Raw genomic sequence first — 21205 nt, 5'->3', positions numbered from 1 at the left:
GGGGTAGGAAACACTTGGGTGATACTGCTCACCTAGGACAGACTGCTGGCTGACTCCTGACGTCCAGCTTCCGCTTTTGCTTATCCAGTTTCCTTAGGGCTGTAGTGACTCAGACAAGTGGCAGTTTAGGAGGCTTTTCTCTTCTTATTCATCTTTCTTTTTCAAGGCAGTCGGTGAAGAAAACTGGAAGGCATGGCCCCCTCCACAGACAAAAAGCTCAACGGGCTGGATAACCCGAGCTTCATGGTGAGTTTGCTCTTCCCCAAAAAGTAATTCTTGCGTAAATCGGTGTGAGTCCTGCAAACTGAGGAGAAAGGGAAAGCCAGGGGATCAGACTGCCTGTGAGTAGGCTCGTCTGTGGTCTCTCAGCTTTTCTATCAACAGGAATCTGAGGAATTACTGCCTCACTAAAGTCTGCTGCTGCTACAGATTCAGTGCAGTTTCTGCTCTCTGATGCCCTTTCACTTCTTTTCTCTCCTTTACCTCTAAAATGATAGAGTAGATGAATGGCAGTGCAGGTGTATCTGTGTTGAAAAGGTGGTGATTTGGTAGATCCTTGTGCTGATGTCTGTGTTTAAAAGCATTTATGTATTAGTAAAATTACAAGAGAAATTTAGCCCACTGAAGAATGTTTCTTCGTCTTGTGGATCTATTTCTGTTGATGTAAACTGGAAGGGAGGTGAGTGAAAAAGGGATTTGGGGGTCAGTGGGTGTTACAGCAGGGCAGTAAAATCTGTAAATGATGTGTGGATTCAGCAGTGTGCAGTATACTGGGGATACTGGGAGCTGTAACAGTGCCACAGGGAAAGGACTTGGGTCACAACAGCCCCATTCCTATCTCACGCAGTTAACTTCCAGTGGAGTTAACCTCCGTTAGAAATGAGAAAACCTGTTTGTGTTCTGACAGTGGGAGTAGAAAGATGGGATTCTAATATGTTGGCATAGACCCCCCCCCCCCCAAGTAGGGGACTATGGAGGAGTCATTTAATCTTCTGATGCCCAATGTCTCCCATTTCTCAGAGTGAGCTTGCTGGCAACAGCGGAGTTGGAGTGCTATGTGTGCCAGCTGTAGGGAAAGCCTCAGAGAGGTGCTCAGAGCAATGAAGAGGCTTTCTTTCACTGTTTTTAATGGTCTCAATTTTTACCTGTTCTGCTGCTGGCAAGTCTGATGAATTGTAACTTCCTACAGTTTGAATCACCATTTTCTTCTACGTGCCCAAGAGTTCACTTTCTGATCGCCTTCCTGGTGCACTTAATTTAAGATACAACACAGGGAGGGCATCCTGTTCCCCTGGGCTCATGAGAGCAGCTGGGCTGAGAACCACTGGCAGCAGCTCTGGCAGCTCCTGTGAGGGCCTGTCCCTGTTCCAGTCTGCTGCTGCTTTGTCTTCCTTCCAGCACCTCAGCATCACAGGATGGCTGACATGGGAAGGGACCTCTGGGTCATCCGCTCCAGTCCCTGCTTCAGCAGGGACACCTACTGCAGGCTGCCCAGGATCATGTCCAGATGCCTTTTGAGGAACTCCAAGGATTAGACTCCACAACCAATCTGGGCAACCTGTGCCACTGGGTCAGTGGTCATCCACACAGTAAAGGAATGTTTCCTGATGTTCAGGTGGAGCCTTCTGTGTTTCAGCTTGTGTCCATCACCCCTTGCTCAGTCAGAATTTGTCTCTTGACCTGCCTCATCCTGTTCTCTCAGCTGCATGCTTCTCTTGCTGAACCATGCTCACTCTCCTTCAGCTCCTGGGGAGGGTCAGGCACTCATGTGATGGTCATAGGGGGCTGTGACTGACACAGACTCTGCATGGCTGGAATATATCCCTTGGTTAACACAGGAAAAGTTGTGGTGAAAGGAAAGGAGCTTACTGCTGTCTGCCTAGCTTAGGCTTCCTTTATCCATGTTGTTATTCAGGAGTAGCTGTCCCCATATAACTCCCTGCATGAGCAGTCTTAAATATCTCACTGCTTATTTGTTAATCCACAGATCATGCTCCCTTGTTCTGAAATGAAAATGCCTTCATGGGGAGGTGTTTAGGAATGCCTTTTGCTCGTGAAGTTCATGCCTGAGCTCACTTGGAATTAACTCTGCCCTCTCTTGTCTGTTTTGAAGGAGATGTGATGCTCCCAACCTGCCTAGGCTGGGTAAATATGTGGTGTTTTGGAACATATCAAAACACTTTGACAGTGTGATCATAAATGGGACTCAGCTACAAGGCTGGAGATTTCAAGAAATTATGCAGTTCTTTGGGACTAATTAGCCACACCTGCAAATTTATAACTGAATATAACATTGATTTTACATCCTTGTTCCCTGTTTGCAGCATTAGCTCCAGTGTAGGTAGGCCACGAGTGTTACAGCACACACCTTGCTTTCAGCATCCTTCTGTTCTGTCAGAACTTGGAAGATTAAAGAAAATGGAAGTTTGGTACTGGTAAACTGGTTGAGCATCTTTTGACAGCAGATTTCTCTACCACATGTGTGTGCCTGGGGTCCCCAAGCTGGAGACGAGACCTCAGCTCACCCTGCTTTTGCCAGCTGGCTCCTTTGAGATGGTTCACCAGGATCTCATGCTCTTTGGTTTCCCCCAGTTCCTTTTTTCAGAGAGGTTTTAGAGAGGTGTCCTGTGTAAGACCCAGTGCTGCTGTGTTTATTGAGGTGAAACACTTGTAAGGATGTGTGAGAACATCAAAAAGATTTAAGAGAAGGAAACAAAATGCAGAAAAGTCTTCTAGTCAAATTGGTCAAATTGTTTTAGGGCATTTTGTCAAAAGATCTCTTTGGATGGGACAGAGAACAGGGACCAGTGCAGCATTCAAGCATTAACCTGATGCACACTCCTTCCTGCTTCTGCTTACAGATTTTTCATCCTTAATGAGACACTAATGATGCTAGCACACTTTATCAAAATGCCTCTTTGAGGCTGAAACACCCTCCAAAGTTTCCCTGTCTAGACACACGTGCAAAGAAGCATATAAACAATTTCTTAAAGCATTGCACTTCTTTTGTAATCTTGACTTTGTTGAAAATTACATCTGAAGTTCTCCCACAAGACATGGAGCACTGCCTCAAGACAGGCAGCTGCAGGGCTGAGCTATGGCTAACGAATGGTTTTTCTCATTGTTCAGAGTGAAGATGGGAGCCACCACTGTGCCTCACTGGATCGCGCTGCCCAGGGCCCAAAGGAAGGCAAGAGCAAGGGGCAGAGCAACAGGCTGGCCTACACTGTCACTGACATACCCCCCTGGTACCTGTGCATCTTGCTGGGTATTCAGGTATGAGAGGGCTGCAGGCAATGGGTGGGGATGGATGGAATTTTACCAAGTGTTCAGCCAGTTAATGGGGACAAAATCTGTATTTGGGAGTGCTTTTAGTTCTGATGCCTCTGGAGCTGTGGGCTTAGTGTCCTTAGGGTCTTCCCACCACTGCCTAAGCACTGATTGTTATCCTCCTGCCTGCAGCAACACCCTCCCCCTTGATGTGCAAATAGTAAGGCAGAGACCTAGGGCTGGAGCCAATCAGTTAATAACAACAGGTCAGATACTTCTGCTGAAATCAGCAAAATGTCTGTAGGCTTCTGAACTTCCACTGCCATAATGGCTAAGCAGAGGCAGCATGAGAAGGGTCCACACTGCTTTGGCTAATGTCCATGCCCATGCATGTTAAATAACCCAATGCAACCCAAAGTTAATGGGTACAGAGCCTCAGGGAACAGAGCCCTCAGAATGACTAAGGAAGCAACGCACTGTTCTTGGAGCTTGGTGGACACCTTGTACTTTGTTTCCTTGAATGGTAACCTTAAATTTAGAATGTATAACAAGGTTTTGTGAATGTACTTACATTGTAAATTTAATAAAACATACCTTTAACAAGCACGGTAAGTTTCCAAGTGCCACCAATTCCACCATTGCTATCCTGTACTATGAGTGAGAATTAGGAAGTCAAACCAGCTGAAACAACCTTATCTCATCAATTGCTCACCAAGTTATCTTCATATTTAGTAATTAACCAAAGGTCATTATTAAAGTATGCCTGTGACTCTTTCGAAAAATACAAAATGCTTGATCTTTTCATTCTTTGGCATTCATTTATATGGCTGTTTATAACTGCGCTGTGTGAGAAAAGTTGTTGGCAGCAAAGAATAGGTAACTCCAACTTACAAACATTTTATGTTATTCACTGAGGTGCCAGTAAAATGGATTGAAACATTTGTACTCTGCTCACTTAATGTGATCATTCTGTTACCTTTCCCTATGCTGTCCCTTCCTTCCTGGTAGACTACTCCCAACAGTTTTGTTTGCAGGGCAGGGGATAAAGCTGTTCTGTCTGACAGTGATCTGGGGAGTCCAGAGCACTACAAAAGGTCTTTGGGCATGGAAGGTGGGAGAATTTTGTGGGGGTGCACTGCAGATCTTGTAAGTACATCCCCTAACAGAATGTTTAATGTATCAAAAAAGAGAATGAGTATACTAGTATGATTCAAATGCAAACATGTTAGTTTCTTGTAGGTTTCCCCCAGTAATGCAGTATTGCCAGTTCTGTGTCCTTCACCCTTTCTTTCTCTGTGGCTCTTAGCATTTCCTAACAGCCATGGGAGGTCTGGTAGCCGTCCCACTGATCCTCTCCAAAGAGCTCTGTCTTCAGCATGACGTCCTCACCCAGAGCCACTTGATAAGCACCATCTTCTTTGTCTCAGGAATTTGCACCCTGCTTCAAGTCCTCTTTGGAGTCAGGTAGGTCAACTGCAAGAAATGGGACATGCAAGAAAATTTATAGATGCAATTTCTATGTGCTCAGCAGCCAGCTTGCTGTAAAGTTTATCTAGTATTGAGGGTCATTTGTTACCCTTAGGCAATCAGTACATATGCCAAAGCATACTGCAGTCACTGTACACGACAGGTTTGCAGGGCTGCCTCACTGTTTGGCTTTTGCATTTCCTGGTACTTGATGCATCTTTTGTTGGGCTCATAAGGAATCTGTCATGCAAAAGGTAAAGCATTAAAAAAGATGCAGTATACAGTATCTGCCTGCTCCTTACCAGAGACCCTATGGCTGTGGCAGGTCCCTTTCAATCTGGCCCTGGCCCTGGGTGCACAGAGATGTTCAGAAAAGAGTTCAGGGGGGTAACTGGGAGAAACTGCAGTTCATCCTCCACCTTTAGAGACTCAGGAGAAAGTTAAATACTTTGTGAGAATGCATCCTCAGTGCCCCAAAGAGCCTGGGTCCTTGTTGGCCTTGCAAAATTTCTTCTATTCCCTTTGTCATAACTCTGGACTGCCTCTCTCTTTTCATTTTTTTTTTCCTCTGTTATGGCAGGAACAGAATAACACAGAACCTCAGAATTGCAAGGGTTGGAATGGACATCTGGAGCTCATCCAGTCCAACTACCCCTGCTAAAGAGGGTTCCCTACAGTAAATCACATGGGCAGGCATCCAGGGGGGGTCTTGTGCATATCTAGAGAAGGAGACTCCACAGCCTATCTGGGCAACCTGTTCCATTGCTCTTTCACTCTCCAAGTAAAAAAATTTTTCCTCATATTTGTATGGAACTTCCTAAGTTCTAGTTTGTGCCCATTGCTCCTTGTTCTGCTGCTGCACACCACTAAAAGCACCAGGCTCCATCCCCTTGACTCCTGCCCAGTAGATATTTATAAGCATTGATAAGCATTGACAAGAACTGGTGTTTCTTGCTTCAAAAGCAAAAATCACACATTGATTGACTTTCAAATCTGAATAACCTGGTTAAAACTCTTCTACTGGCAAATCACAATATTTTTTACGCCTCCTGGGCATTTTCCTAGTGTAACTTTTCCATCATTGTCTGTAATTAGGAATGGTGGTAGACAAACCCTTCCCTGGAGGTAACTCCATTGATGCAGGATTAATGGAGAAAGGGGCCTGGAGGTAGCCTGCAATGCACGCCAGGCCACTATGGCCACCAAAGAGAGGCAACTTGGTTCTTCTGAGTTCAATTAAATTCAGGCTAGGGCACACAGCTATGGTGTGGGCTGTTTGGGTGATTCAGATCCCCCAGATCCCCTCAGGCTGCCCCCAAAAAGGACTTGGTGATAAAAGTGTGGCAGAGAATGACACATTAATGTCTCATTAATGTCTCTTGTGGCTCAGTAACTGAATGAGGAACAGCAGATCAAATTAAGCAGTGAGGAGCTGATCCTATAGGATAAGCTTAAATGGCATTTTCTGCACTAAGGATACAATTGCCTTATTGCTGGCCCCAATTATAAGGCATGAGGACATTCCCTGTCAGAAAGCTGGACTCAGCCTGGAGCAGAGCTGAAGGAAGTGATGGCAAGCAAACCTAGCCCGGGGAAACAGAAGCAGATCTCTTTTTCTCTTTTTATTGCTTTCTCAAAGCCTTCAGTAGTTGATAATCACAAGTCACCAGCAAGTCTTTGGGGAAAACAATAAATATGAGGCTGATGGGATGTTTTTTTCCTGGAAAACATCAGTGCTACGTCCAACGCCCCGAGGAGCCCTCAGCTAGGTGCTCTGCACAGTTCATGATGTCTGTATTTTAGAAAGACTGATTCAGAGGAAGAGAGGTGAGAGGAGGGATAGTGATAATGTGTTTATGTGGTATGGTAATGGGAGGCAGCTCATCTTGTGGAGGTAATGTAAGCGAGATTGGCTGTTCTAGGCCAAGTGGTGGATGAGTGGGTCTGGCTGCAGTCTGCAATTAGTCTGAGAGAGCAAAGATAGGATTAGGCAGGGAAAAAGCACTTCAGCTAAAATACAGTGCTGGCACATGAACAAAGAAGTGGGAACTGGCAGTAGAAATGGGGAGGTTCCTTCCAAGAGTGAGTACAATCTGGGAGCAGCCCTCCAGAAGCAGTAAATGGTGGAAAACCTCAACCCACTGTAACCTGCAGCTCAGTCATGTGACAGAGCATGAAAAAGGAATGATGGGTCCCAGATGGTCATTAGAGACTATCCAAGAAGCTCCTGAGGACATACAGGTAAGTGACCTCATTTGCCATTGTGGTGATGCTTAGGCATCATGCAGTGATGATCAGAGCATAACATCTCCTCTAAATCTTGTAAACATTGCCAGAAAAAAACAAACAACCCATGATCCCCATATGCTTCACATCAACACTCCTGCTTGATGTTAAGCCAATACCAGCTGGGAAACCAGCTCAGGACCAGCACACCAGGAGCTATAAAGCTGTTGTTAATTCAACAGTGGTGGCACTAAGTCTTCTATGTTCCTTTCCTCCCTTTCCTCCCTTTCCTCCCTTTCCTCCCTTTCCTCCCTTTCCTCCCTTTCCTCCCTTTCTTTTTGCCTTTTTTGCCCAGCAGAATCCTTTGAAGGCTGCAACATGTTTGGATGAATATATTAAATAAGTGACTCCATGGATGACTGATGTTCAAATATAACTTGCTGGCTAGTTCTAACAGTGCTTCAGTTGTACGTGGCATGAGTAATTGCAGTGATATAAATACTTGTTAAAAGTGATGGAGATGTGGTGCTGTAACAGCTTTGCCATCCTTCATTTTCCTGTGCTTTCTGACGAACGGTGGAAATGCTTCAGCTTCAGGGAAACTGCAGAAGCATTCACATGGATCACTGCCCTGCTGCTTTTCTAAGCAGGTGCCACTGGGGTTTTTGGCGCAAGGAGAAGTTGCTTTGGGAGCTGCTCCTGGGGAGATTTCTGAGCAGATAAAGCCAAAGCACTTTGGAGGCTTCCCCTGGCTTTTTCAGAGCTTGTTGCTGTGTCCATGTAGGTTTCCTTTCCAGTGTCAGTGGAGAAAGAGCAGAGGAATTAGGTCCAAAAAAACCTGATCTCCTAAGATATAAATCACAATTTCCAGCTCCTAGTCTGAAGATGGTTATGGCATGGAGGATAGCCAGTATGTGATTGTGTTTATAAGCAGGTTGTGAAGAAAAGTGAGGCAGATCAAGGGGACAGAGGAAAGAAATGGATATTGGTGAGATTTGGGCACAGGTCAGTGCTAAGCTTTTCTTCAGTCTCAGCATCTTTCTTCCTTTCCCTTTTCTCCTCCTCCAGCTTTTTCTTTTGGCTGCCTTTTTACCATATGTGGCTCTATGACCCAGTCACAACTTAGAAGGACACATATATCCTTAAACCAGAATAGCAGTCTGACTCCATACTGAACGTAACTCTCTCTGTTGTGGTCATTGCTCTTTGAGTACTACTGGCAACAATTCCCAAGCGTTGTCAGTGACGGTGACCTGCCAGAACAGACCAAAAGACAATGCCAGAGACCACGACCAGACTGTGGTGGGTTTTTTGTTTGTTTGTTTGTGGGTTTTTTTGTTTGTTTTGTTTGTTTGTTTTGTTTGTAATTTACTTTGCTTTCCTTCCTCTCACCTAAATGGAGCTGTGATTCCAGCATTCTTGTCAGCTTTTCCCTCTGTCCTCCTTCTAGGCTGCCTATTATTCAAGGAGGAACTTTTTCCTTCTTGACCCCCACCCTGGCCATGCTGTCTCTCCCCAAGTGGAAGTGCCCTGCCTGGACAGAGAATGCCACGCTGGTGAACGCTTCTTCACCTGAGTTCATTGAAGTCTGGCAGACACGGATGCGAGAGGTACATCACATCTTCAGTGGCACCTGGTCTGTATCAGGGCTGTTTGCTTTCAGGAAAGCACCTTATCTTCCAATGGCCCTTAGCCTCTGCCCAGTTACAGCTTCCTGGGCACCTAAGCTCTGGTGCTGTGCTACCATTGAACAGGAGACAAAGAATCCTTGGTTGATTACGGCCCCCGCAAAGTCTCCACTGGGCGAAACAGACCTGTTCTCCATAGCCCTGTGTTCCTCATGCCTTTGGAGCCAGCATGAGGGAAAATGCACAGTACTGCAGGTTTATCACCAAATCTGCAAAGACAGCAGCTTCACCCCTAAGCCTCCTGGCTGGAAGTGATGAGAACAGCTAATGGCATTTCAGGACACAGTCACTGGCTACTTAAACAGTGATTGTCAAACACAGAAAAGTTCAGAGTGATGACCATGTCCCCAGAGGTAAACTGATACTCAGGAAAAAACAGAAGCTGTCATGACATCCTGTCCTACCAATGTGGTGAAACACCCCAAGTGCTTCCCAGGTGGGAGGTGAGTGGAGGCCATGGCTCTATTCCCATTTTCAGAGCAAGAGCTTTTCCCCTGCATTTTGGGGGAGCAGAAAGATTGGGTGCAGGGAAGCTGATGTGTGCTTCGGTGTCACAGATGGCAGGCACAAGGGAATGAAACAAGCCCTGGTAAATGACTAAATCCCCCAGCCAAGGTGGGAATTGGTGTGCTGGTACTTTGGTGGTCCTTTCCCCCAAGTAATGCTCAGCAGAGCCTTGCTGCGGTCAGTGGCAGGCCTCCATACCTGTCCATCTTTGGAGGTGTGCCTGGCTCTCACACTGGCTTGGTACTGACTTCCTCAAGAAAATCCTTAAGAAAAAAACTTAATAGTTAGAGGTCCGTTCACTGTCTGATCTCTTCCTCTGTTTTTCCAGGTGCAAGGAGCTATCATTGTGGCTTCTTGCTTTCAAATCTTTGTTGGATTTTCTGGCCTTGTTGGATTTCTGATGAGATTCATTGGCCCCCTGACAATAGCCCCCACCATCACCTTGGTTGCTCTGCCTCTCTTTGACTCGGCTGGGGATAAAGCTGGACAGCACTGGGGCATAGCATTCATGTAAGTATCTCTTCCCTGGAACTCAAGATTTATTTGTGAAGTGCTAACACGCAGAAGGCTTGTGCAAGACACCAGCATGACACAGTTACCTTTCGAGAAGCTTTTAGCCCTCAGCTACACCAGCAACAAATCAAATACAAAAGTGAATTTTAAAAATACTGATTTTGTGAAAACTCATAGTTCTGAGCTCAGTAGAGAAACAAGTCTTCCCTATGTGTCATTGCTGAGGGCAATTTCTGTTATAGTTGTTTATACACACTATCCTACACATCCATTATTTAAGTTAAAAAGGCATTTCTAAAATAACAAAGTTAAGCACTCAGAGTTCTGTATTCCTCAAATTATAATAGCTGCTGCTTCATGTCTTGTTTTCAAGCCATGAGGAGGAATTGTTTTCTCCCCAGAGGGCCTGGGGGAGCTCTGGAAATGTGTACATTGTGTGCATGTGCCTTTGCAGCACTGAGAGCATTCTTACAGGGAAATTTGTGTGTGTGCCTCTGCGTATGAGTGTACAAGTGTTCCTGGTGGCAGAATTTCTTTGATATTTTTAGAATCATAGAATGGTTTGGGTTGAAAGGGATCTTTAAGATCATCTAGTTCCAACCCCCTGCCATAGGCAGGGACACCTCCCTTTAGACCAGGTTGCTCAAAGCCCCATCCAGCCTGGCCTTGAATGCTTCCAGGGAGGGGGCATCCACAGCCTCACTGGGCAACCTGTTCCAGTGCATCACCGCCCTCATAGTAAAGAATTTCTTCCTAATATCTTCTCTAAAGCTAAATTTAAATCTAATTTCAGAATTTAAATCTAATTTAAATTCAAATTTCAGAAACAGTCTCAAAAAATAGAACTGCCACTGCACAGTTCCCCTGCAGATAAGCAGTTTCAGATCCGCAGTGCAGGTTTAAGATTGGGATAGCATACAACAGCAGCAGGTTGTTTTCCTCTATGACTTCCAACAGTTTGCTAGTGCTTTCAGTGTTGTCTTTGGAAACTCAGAGGTCCAGAGGTCAGCCTTGAATGCAGCCTTGGAAGGCAGTGCGCTGTCATGGGGATATTATCAGGACCCAGGTAGGCCTTCTGCTCCCAGCTCCACTTCTCCTGTCACTGCTAGTTCTGTTCTGCCTGCCAACACCTGCACTCCCAGGTTCCAAATGCCACATTTCTCCTCCACCTGCAGTTCTCCACCCAGTTGATCTCTTCCACAAGCACTCCATAAGATCCCAAACCCTGCTTGTCCCCCTGCTCCTCAATTTCCCCTTCACCCTTGTTTCTTCCACTACATCTGTGGTTTGTCCTGTTCTCTAGCTCTAGTGATTTGTCCCAGCCCCTTTGCTTGGCCGATCTGAATTCTCTTTTCAAAATCTATTTCCTCATCAGGACTGTCTCATTTTTCCACTTCCCCTCTCCAGTCCCTAGCTCCTAACCTCTGTTTCTCTCCTGACCACTTTGCCCAGCAGTGCTGCTCCATTACCAGGGTTTTCCTGTCTGTGTCCAGCCCCTGCCTGCAACCCTGGCTATCCTTTCTGTTCTTCTCTTTTCTACCTGTGCTAATCCCCATCCCAGGGAGAGACAGGTGATGGAGAAGGTAGAAGACATGGGTCCTGTGATCTAAGCCCTGCTGTCCAGCCCTACCACATCCCAGAGCCTCCATAATGGGTGAATCCCAATGTTGCCTTGAGAAACTGGTTTGGTGTGTGCTCACTTGCTCCTTGGTAATGGTACATACTACAGTTCATCACTTAACAGTATTCCAGGAAAAAAAAAAAAAAAAAAAAGCTCAAAATCTTTATGGCCTGCACATGCTAAAATCAGAGATGTTTATGCTCAATACCTGGGACCTGAGATGAATGATCATTGCCACAGATTTATCATACTTGAGCAGAGTTCTGTGAGAAAGAGCAATATGCCTCTCCCCAACAAACAAATTCTACTAAATCTCACATAGGCAGACCTTACTACTGCTCAAGGCAAAATGACCTTCTCGACTATGTCTATTTCTTGAACATCACTCTTTGAAATAGGTTTAGGATATATTTCTCCAGAAATATTTGGCCTGGGGCAGATGTTTTCCATGGAAATTTTCGTTCTAAATGGAAAAAAGTTAGGCAAAATTTCAGCAGCAGATGAAAATAGCATCTATTAATGGAATGTGTCAGGCAACCTGAATAATAAGCAGTGACACCTACCCAAGATAGATGAGTGTTCTGCAGTGATTCATCAGGCTGCTGAGCTCCTTTGTTAATGCAAATGCACAAAATGTGCACTGATGCCGTTGGTCTATGCTCTGTAGCTTTAGAAACCAAGAATGGAAGCTGGTTCCTCCTCAGACATTCTGCATCCAGTCATTCAGTGCTCTGAATAGTAATTGATAACCTCTGGCTGCATATTGCAGTGTGTCTGTGCAGCCCTGCGCTGCTGTTGGTAAGAGTGCAGTCCCACACAAGGGGTGGGAGAGGAGCTGCACCTCGTGGCCACTGGAGCAAGCCCTGGAGGCTTGGGGCAAACAAAGGCACTGCTACTTTTGGTGCTGAGAGACTTTTTCGGAGTCTGTCTGGAGTCCTTCAAATGAAAGGAAATCAGGTAGCCAGGCCTCCAGTTCATGTGGGGACAGGTGGGCATCTGGGCAAACACTTTGTCTCATGGTCTGTTTTCCCTTCCTCCCAGGACTGTTTTTTTCATAGTTCTGTTCTCTCAGTACCTGAAGAATGTCCCTGTGCCACTGCCATCATATCAGAGAGGCAAGAAGTGCCACTTCTCCCCCATCTACGTCTTCCAGATCTTCCCGGTATGTTAGTGCTCCTGGTGATCTGGGCAGCATGGCAGAGGGACCAGCTTCACCCAGTCCAGGCTATCTGGGCTGTTTCCACTCACTTCAAGTGGACTTAGCACTTCCCAACCCAGGCTACACTGCAAGGGGCAGTGGGGAGGAGAAGAGACCCATGGCGTCTGTTTGTGGGGCAGAAAGGAGGGCTACCAGGATACTTGCTGTCACTCTCCCTCCATCCCATGTGCATGCTCACGTGTGCACAGGGAAAAGGTTGGGTAGGAGAAGGCCTTGTCCCAGACCTGTCTGTCATTGCTGGAGATGCGGCTCTGCCGTAACCAGATTGTCGTTGCCGAATGTGACGGGCAGGTGCTGCTGGGGCTGTCCCTGAGCTGGCTGCTCTGCTACGTCTTGACGGTGACTGACGTCCTCCCCACGGACCCCACTGCTTACGGCCACCTGGCACGGACAGACACCCGCGGGGACGTCTTATCTCAGGCTCCCTGGTTTCGGCTCCCTTACCCAGGTACTGCGACAAAGCTGCACAACCCTTTCCCCTGTCCTTTGCTGCTTTACCCTGCCCACCTCACAGCCACCACAGGGAAGCGAAGTGCCAAAAATCAGGCAAACAAGCACAAGCACCCTGCTGTTCTTCCCTCTCAGTAGATTTTGGGGTAAATGTGCTCCACTGACCTGAATCAAGCTCTTTATTTGCAGGACAGTGGGGAACGCCAACAGTCAGCTTGGCTGGGATATTTGGCATCCTTGCCGGGGTGATCTCCTCCATGCTGGAGTCCATGGGGGATTACTATGCCTGTGCCCGCCTGTCTGGTGCCCCACCACCACCGAAGCATGCCATCAACCGAGGGATCGGTGTGGAAGGCATTGGCTGCCTCCTGGCTGGGGCCTGGGGAACAGGAAACGGCACCACGTCCTACAGTGAGAACGTGGGGGCCCTGGGCATCACCAAGGTGAGCTTCACACGGCAGGGTGACTGCAGTGCCCTGCCCTCCTGTGCATCTCCTGAGTGTGGTTACAAGTGCGTTGTGTACATTGGTGTGGGAAGCTTCTTTAGCCCAACTCTGCATATGGGAGGAGTATAGGCTGTGGTTACTCATGGCTCCTGGCTTAGGCTCCTGTAAAGAGAATATGTTACACTGAGCTATTCTGGAAACTTCTTGAGGATTGAGTTTATCCGATACTATCCATCTATCTACCTATCTACCTGTCTATCCTCCTAAATAAATGGAAGGAGAGTAAAGGAGCCCTAACAGGGATTCAAGTTCCACAATTTTCATAACCCAAAGATGGCAATCGTGTGAAAGGTAGACCATTTCTTTGAGATTATGAAATCTGATGGCAAATGTCCATGTTTTTACCTCTCTTTAAAGTTGTGTGAATTCCCTGAGTATCTTATTGCTCTTATGAGGGTAAGAAATTTCCAAAGAGAGATAAACTTGACAATCAGATCATAGATTTTTCACTAAGCTTTATCGCTAGGAGATGAGTACATCCAGCAGCCAACTTGAAAAATATTTCTAAATCATTGTCACATAAGCTGTGAGTCTACCTAAAAGCAGATGTTGACTTACAGCTCCTGAACAATAATATTAGTTATTTTGCTAGATTTTATAAACCTCAAAATAACCATTTTTCACAGTGTTTGATGGAAGTGGTTGTATCTAACTGCATGAGGCTCAGTTTAGCCTGTCACCCTCAGCCTGTTCTCTCATGATGTAGTTTGCTGACATGACCATAGTGCAGAAGTACTCAAACCCATAATTGTCAGTTTATAGACGTGCCTTGTCCCCATGTACTCCAGGTCCTTGCACAGACATGCCATCTGTGCTGATTCAGGGGACAGTTCACTTAGATCCCACCTCTGCTCACCTTGTTCAGACTTCAGTGCCCAGAAGACAGTCTCATAGAATCACAGAATGGCTTGGGTCAGAAGGGACCTCAAGGATCTCCTAGTTCCAACCCCCCTGGCATGGGGAGGGCTGCCACCCACCAGCTCCGGCTGCCCAGGAACCCATTAAGCCTGGCCTTGAGCAACTCCAGAGATGGGGCATCCACAGCTTTCCGGGCAGCTGGGCCAGTGCCTCACCACCCCCTGAGTGAAGAATTTCTATCTCAGTCATTCTGACTGGGATAGTTGGGGTTGCTGTGATCACAAGGCAGATTTCTGTTTGTTTGTTTGTTTGTTTGTTTTTACATGGGAAACAGATGTTTTGATAATAAAGGGAAGTGCCAGGGACTTGTTTCCTCTGCTTAAACACAGGTCTCAGAAACTTGCCAAAATCCAATATCTTAAATGGCACCAGGCATCCATGTTTGAGATACTGGATCAAACCCAGTGTGCCAGCACTGGGCTCCCATTTCCAAGAAAAAGAGAATTTCAAAGAGGGATAAAGACTTTGGGAAAATGCAGCTTCTTCAGCTTTACGAGCAAAAACCAGTTTTCTTGTTTCCCTGACATAATTGAAACAAACTCTAAATTAGAAGCTTTAGAAGCAGATGCTCCCAGTTGTGGTATCAGTGGATTAGTAGCTTTGCCTTTGAGGCCAACTCCATTTATTGGATAATTTGACATACGACAATTTCAGCAAATTAAGAATCTGAAGCTTCATTCTAATCTTGGAACAAACAGATCTTGTGGCTTTTATTAAATTATTGCTTTGATGATAATGCTGTCCCAAGGTTTTAAGCCAAAGAATATAAAGTGCACCTGAAGGCAGTGCATGATTTTATTTTGAAACTCTCCACCAAATTTTACTCATTTCTTTCACAATCAAGTAAAACTTAGATTTCATAAAAATGTGCCTTTAAAGTATTTCAAGTAATATTTAAAAAGGGACAGTACCAGTTACTGGCAGTGTTTTGGCTGAAAGCATTTGCAAAAAAACCCTTGCAGAAAAAAAATGGCATTCTTCAGATACTTCAGTGAAAGGATTAAAATAATTAATTGAATTATAAATTGTTTGCAGAGGATTACAGAACTTCTCTGCCTAAGACACAAATGCTGTAAATCTTAGTGTGATTCTTTAAGCTGTCCAAGTTTTGGTGTGGCAAAGCGTATCTTGAATTGAAAGTCTAACAAATATGCTGCTTTTGTGTTTAATTTCTGTAATCTGTAAATGTCTCCTTCATCCCTTTGTTTGTCAGATACTCTTTTTCTTTCCTATTCACACACTCTAACAGCTCTGAATGAAGCTCGCTGCTTCATCCCATCATTGTTGTAGTGTGGGACTAAGAATGGCTCCCTGGCTGTTCCTGGGGAAGAATGAGAGAAAGGTGGGTTGACTGAAGCTGGTGTGTGATGGCAGGTAAGGGCAGAACAAGAGACTTCCCCAGTTCTCATTAACCTGGTGTTGGTTGTGTAAAGGATATAACAGATGCAAGAGCTCAGGATGGAAGCAGCCAGGCTGGCCAGCTCTGCTCTGCTACATCTTGGTCCATAGAGAGAGGATTGCTTGGTGCAGGACACCTAGCTGAAGGCCATTTTGAGGTGGAAAGTAACCTGTGGTGGAAGTGTTGTCCAGTGAATTATCTGGGAGTAGGGTGTGGGTATGCCACAACGTTCCTACACTGCAATGAAAGCAGAGCTGTATGTGGGGATTAGTGTGCTCTTGATGTGCTTTTCGTTTCACAGTGAACTGTTAAGTCAGGATAGCAATGGGGCAGAGGATAACAAAGCAAATAGGTGTGGATCTATCATTGTTCTCAGGGTGCTTATTACGATAAATATTTCCTAGTGTACAGCAGGGACTGTCCCTGCAGGGACTTTCCACACAGTGTGAGCTTCCCATCTGAACTCAAAGGCTGGAACCAAACGTGCCACCGAGTGCTTTGGTTGCAAGCCTTGCCTGACAGGTCTGCGCTCACTGGTGCATCACTGCCTGCTCTTCCTCCCACCCAGGTGGGGAGTCGCATGGTGATCATTGCTGGTGCCTGTGCCATGCTCCTGAGCGGCGTCTTTGGGAAAGCGGGGGCAATGCTTGCCAGCATACCCACTCCTGTCATCGGAGGCCTGTTCCTCGTGATGTTTGGCATTATCACCGCAGTGGGGATTTCCAATTTGCAGGTAACAGCTGTGTGAGCACCTTTTCATTCCCAGGGAAGGTTACTTTGGTTTCAAGCCAGATTCTCACCAGCCTGAGATAGACGTAAGCAGGGCTGCAGCAAATGTAAACATTTGTACTGGCAGTTCCTCGGGTGAAGATGAGGGCACTTATGCAGAGAAAAAATCACAAAGAGAGGTTCCAGGACGGGACAGGGCTTGCAGGCACTGGTTAATGCCCCAGCAGTTCCAGGGCTGCTCATCCCCATCTCACAGTTTATCTGAAGGAAGCTGTTATAAGCAAGGGAGGAGTTTCTGTAGCTGCTCTCCTATGGGTGATTTTTCTCTATGTCCTATAGTTATGTGCATTTAGAGGAGGGCTCTTTGAGTAGGGGTCTCAAACTGGGTAAGAGTCTCAGTAAAAGGTTTAATTTCCAGTTGCGCCAGTGGCTGTGGCTGAATCACACCTTTTCCTGGTGTCTAAGCTGGAGATCACAGAGTGCTTGGCCATCTGATTATCTGCCATATACAGTTTCTAGTGTATGCCATACATGTTTGAAATCATCTGCTAATTTTGGTTAAGCAGAACTCTGTTCTAACACCTGTCATTGGGTTTGTGTGTGTACATCTGAGCATGGCTCACTAATGAATTAATCCATGGATTTTGGTCATTCCAAGCTGTCAGTACTAACATACACAATTTCTCTGTGCAGTACACGGATATGAACTCCTCCAGAAACATCTTTATATTTGGATTCTCTGTGTTTGCTGGACTCACAGTTCCCAACTGGGCAAACAAAAATCATATGCTGCTAGAAACAGGTAAGAAGTGACAGCACATTTTAGAAGAGTTTTCTGTAGCATAGAACTTAAGCAAAGGCTGATCCAAAGCAATCTTTTTGAACACGTTTTTTTTCCAAACAAAATCCTGAAAGCTGTCCTCTGACTGTTGTCCGTTGCTTTCTGGGAGTGCTGCTCTTGTCCTCTGCTCCGGTGCCTCCCTTGCACTGCCAAATCTTAGGCTCTGTTTTGGGATTTGCAGGTCTTGCCTAAACAAGCATGCATCTTGCAGCCTCTTGGCACTGAATACGTTGCTGGTTGAATATGTGTGTCTTTGTTTTTCCTCTAGAAATCATCCAGCTGGACCAGGTGATCCAGGTGCTTCTCACCACTGGCATGTTTGTGGGTGGGCTCTTGGGGTTTATCCTCGATAACACCATTCCAGGTAGGATTTTGCTGAAATGAGCTAAGCTACAAGTCTGTGTCTGCCCTGGGGTTTGTCACTCGGTATTTTTTGTCCTCATTACCATTGCTCTATGGGTAAAAGCTGTAATAGCAACCATGAAATTCTATGTCACTGAACTCCTGGAGAGGAATGGGGAACAGGAGAGACATCAATGGAATAGCTGCTGCTTCCAAAACAGTAACTCATTAAAACAAAACAAAACAAAAAACCATTTTTCAACAATCTAGTTTGAGGAAAAGTTAATTCAGTAAAAAATGTCTTTTATGTAAAATGCTAGCCTAGGTCATGTTGTTGGTAGAAAGGAGAGAGAAAGGCAACTGCAGGAGGGAGGGCATGGTAAGAAATATTTCTTCTCTGCTTATAGATGCAGGTTGGATATTAGGAAAAATTTCTTCTCAGAAATAGAGGTGCTGCAGTGGCACAGGCTGCCCAGGGAGGTGGTGCAGTCACCGTCCCTGGAGGTGTTCCAGAAGCGTGTGGATGTGGCACTGAGGGACGTGGTCAGTGGGCATGGTGGGGATGGGCTGATGGTTGGACTAGGTGATCTTAGAGGTCTTTTGCACCCTTAATGATTCTCTGATTCCTGATAGGCAATATTGTTGATGTGTGCCTGCTTATGAAAGCTGCTGAAATTGAAGTCGAATTGCTCCACATCAGTGGAAAGCAGCAGGAAGGGCTGATGACCAAAGATGTGATATAGGACCAGTGGCTGCCCCTCACAGCCATCAAAGACCCTCTGATTTTCATCAAGCCTAGGGAGGGATGGCCTAACAATAGGAGAGGAAGTTCTACAGAAAGAGAGCAGGAAGGGCACTCTGTTAAGCAGACTCTTTTATTATCTCAGACTTTTTGAAAAGCCAATATCCTTTTGGCTCATTAATTTTATTGTACCCTTGATCTTCAGCTCCTCCAGGCAGAATTTATGTGCTCACTCCCTTTCCCAAGAGGGACTCAGCCATTGCAACAATTACAGACATTTAGCAATTGCTAGCTAAAGTTAATTCTCTTACCTCATGATATTCGAGCAGTTAACACCCAGCTTTGCTTTTCTAGCACTTTACAATGCCTCTTGAATAGTTCTTCCATCCCCCATGGCTTCTGAAAACCTGTTTAAGTATCTTTGATTCCCATGAGAAGCAGTGGAGGAGACTGTAAGGCACTGCAGGAAGATGGGTACTGTCTAGCAGCACAGTCGCTAGTTTTTGTACAGAGTTTTGAAGCTAGAAGGGTTTAAGTGCAGGGCATCTCTATGTCGTAGTGGATCTGCTGCGATTTGAGAGCCAAATGTGGAGTGCCCAAGGCAGTCATATGTTCAGAACACCCACTTGAGTGTTTGAAATACAACAGTTTCCGTTTTGCTTTCACAGGAACACAGGAGGAGCGGGGTCTCCTGGCATGGAAGCACAGCCACAAGGGAGAGGTGGACAACTCCCAGCTCATTTCCAAGGTCTATGATCTTCCATTTGGCATAGGCACAAAATACTGTGCTGTCTCTTGGTTTCAGTACCTCCCTGCTTGCCCCCAAAAACTACCTAGTGGCAAGAAAATGGATGAACTGAAGGCTGCTGGACAAGAAAGCAGTGTTACAGCAAGCTTAGAAAGAGACTCTGAGATAGGTGCTGATACAAGGATATAAGCACCAGGCCTGAAGATAAATTCTCTCAAGCAGAGGTATGAAAAGCATGTCTGCAGCCCCCATCGTTTGAACTGGAGCAAGAGAATGACAATGCCTTTCTTTTCTTAACTGTCTCCAGTGCCACTGGTGACCTTGAGGGAATCATTTTTCTTCTCCCTGCTCCTGCCTGCCCACCTCTAGGAAGAACGCAGTACTGCTTTGGGAAATGCCTAGGAAGGATGTTCAGTTTCCTTCCTTGCACTGAGGCTCGGGAACCCTGAGGAACAGTTGTTAGGCTGAAGCAGAACTCTTCCTTTCCCCTTTCTGACTGCCCTTGGGGCCACAGGAGAAGGCATCTCTACCATGCTTATGCATCCTTTGGGCTGAGGTTTATCCCCTCCACCTTAATCATCTGTAATGGCAACGTTCACCTCTCAGCTTGTGGTTTACACCTTTTCCTGGCCAAAGGAAAGAAGTGGGCAGCTGTACGCCATGACTCCTCTCTCTTCTCTGATGCTTTAAAGTCAAATGAATGATGTTGGAAAAGCAGCATCTAAGGTTAATGGGATGAATTGTCTTCTGAAGTTGCCTCTCCTTACCTACACTGCAGAGGGATCTACAGACTCCACTTAGGTTACTGACCTGTTAGAAATAACCAGCTTTACTGAAAGGAATTCAGCTGGGATGCTGGGAGCCAGCTTCCCCAGGGTACCAAATTGCACAGAGATGAAGGACAAAACTTGTGCTTGTAGTGTGACATACCTCTGCTACTGCTAAATTCTGTGTGTCCCCACTGTCCTTGACTTGGCTTGGTGATTGTGTAGTGACAGCCACTTCTCTAGAAAACAGCTTGCAGACTCTTGCTGTTTTCTACTCTCAGCACAAACAGCCTTAACCTGTTAATAATGTGACTGCACGTGGTGCTGGCTGCTGCTGACATGTAATAATATTGCTATAGCATTAAGCTGTAATTTCCTGCACTGAGATTTATACTTAAATATATTTTGGGAAAAATAAATAACACATGCAACTGAATGATATTTCTTGGGTTGATTTCCATAGTGAGTGGCAGGTTGTATTCAAAGAATCACAGAGAATTCAGGTTGGAAAGGACCTCTGGAAGTCATGTGGGCCAACCCTTCCTCTCAGACCAGGCGGCACATGGCAGTGCCTAGTCAAACTATGGCTGGAAAGCCACAGCTGCTTTGGGCAACCAGTTCTGGTGTTTGACAACCTTTGTGGTGAGAAATAGCTTACCTCACATCTAACTGGAATTTCCAGTGCATCAACTTGTGTCTGTTGCCTCAAAACTGTTCCCCTTTCAGAAAAGTCTGTCCTAATCTTCTCTGTACTCTGAACTGTACAGCTGAAAGCTGTGATATGGTTTCTTCTTAACCCTTTCATCTCAGCAAAATCTGTGTGGTTTCAATGAAAACCCTTCGTTCCTCATGCCTATAAAAATATGGGTATGTCCCAGATTTAGTGGTAAGTTGCTTATTTTTACTGTTAAGGGGCATATTTTGCCCAAGGATGTGGTGGAGTCACCATCCCTGGGGGTATTTGAGAAATGTGTAGATATGACACTGAAGGACATGGTTTAGTGGTGGACTTGGTAGTACTAGGTGATGACTGGAGTTGATCTTATGGATCTTTTCCTTAACTATGCCTGATTCCTGCCCAGTTGGGATGTTACAGAGGTCCTGGGCACCTCAGCTCTGACAGTGCCTTAATTCTCCACAATGTCGCCCACACCTTAAGCTCATTTACTGATAGCCTATATCCCCAGGAGAACTAGCAGATAAGCCCTGGTCTTACACATCACTCTCAGACTTACTTGTGTCATAGCATATG

The 21205-nt window shown here is 45.8% G+C and overlaps 1 protein-coding gene across 1 annotated transcript; it reads left to right on the top strand.

Annotated features, from left to right (window-relative positions):
* Positions 1 to 192: 192 nt before the first annotated feature.
* On the top strand, positions 193 to 19375 carry LOC306952421 (solute carrier family 23 member 1-like; the record flags this gene model as incomplete). The annotated part of the gene is made up of 12 exons (XM_079543131.1): positions 193 to 246; positions 3130 to 3276; positions 4577 to 4734; positions 8414 to 8573; positions 9487 to 9668; positions 12334 to 12454; positions 12803 to 12959; positions 13151 to 13404; positions 16353 to 16517; positions 17207 to 17315; positions 17623 to 17718; positions 19107 to 19375. 12 exons carry the CDS (start codon positions 193 to 195, stop codon positions 19373 to 19375), a joined length of 1872 nt encoding a protein of 623 aa, XP_079399257.1.
* Positions 19376 to 21205: the final 1830 nt, after the last annotated feature.

This window comes from Tetrao urogallus (assembly GCF_951394365.1).
Source record: "Tetrao urogallus genome assembly, chromosome: 1".
In the NCBI taxonomy this organism is placed as follows: domain Eukaryota; kingdom Metazoa; phylum Chordata; class Aves; order Galliformes; family Phasianidae; genus Tetrao; species Tetrao urogallus.
Note: the sequence above shows the minus strand (reverse complement) of the source record. Positions and strands in the feature narration are given on the sequence as shown.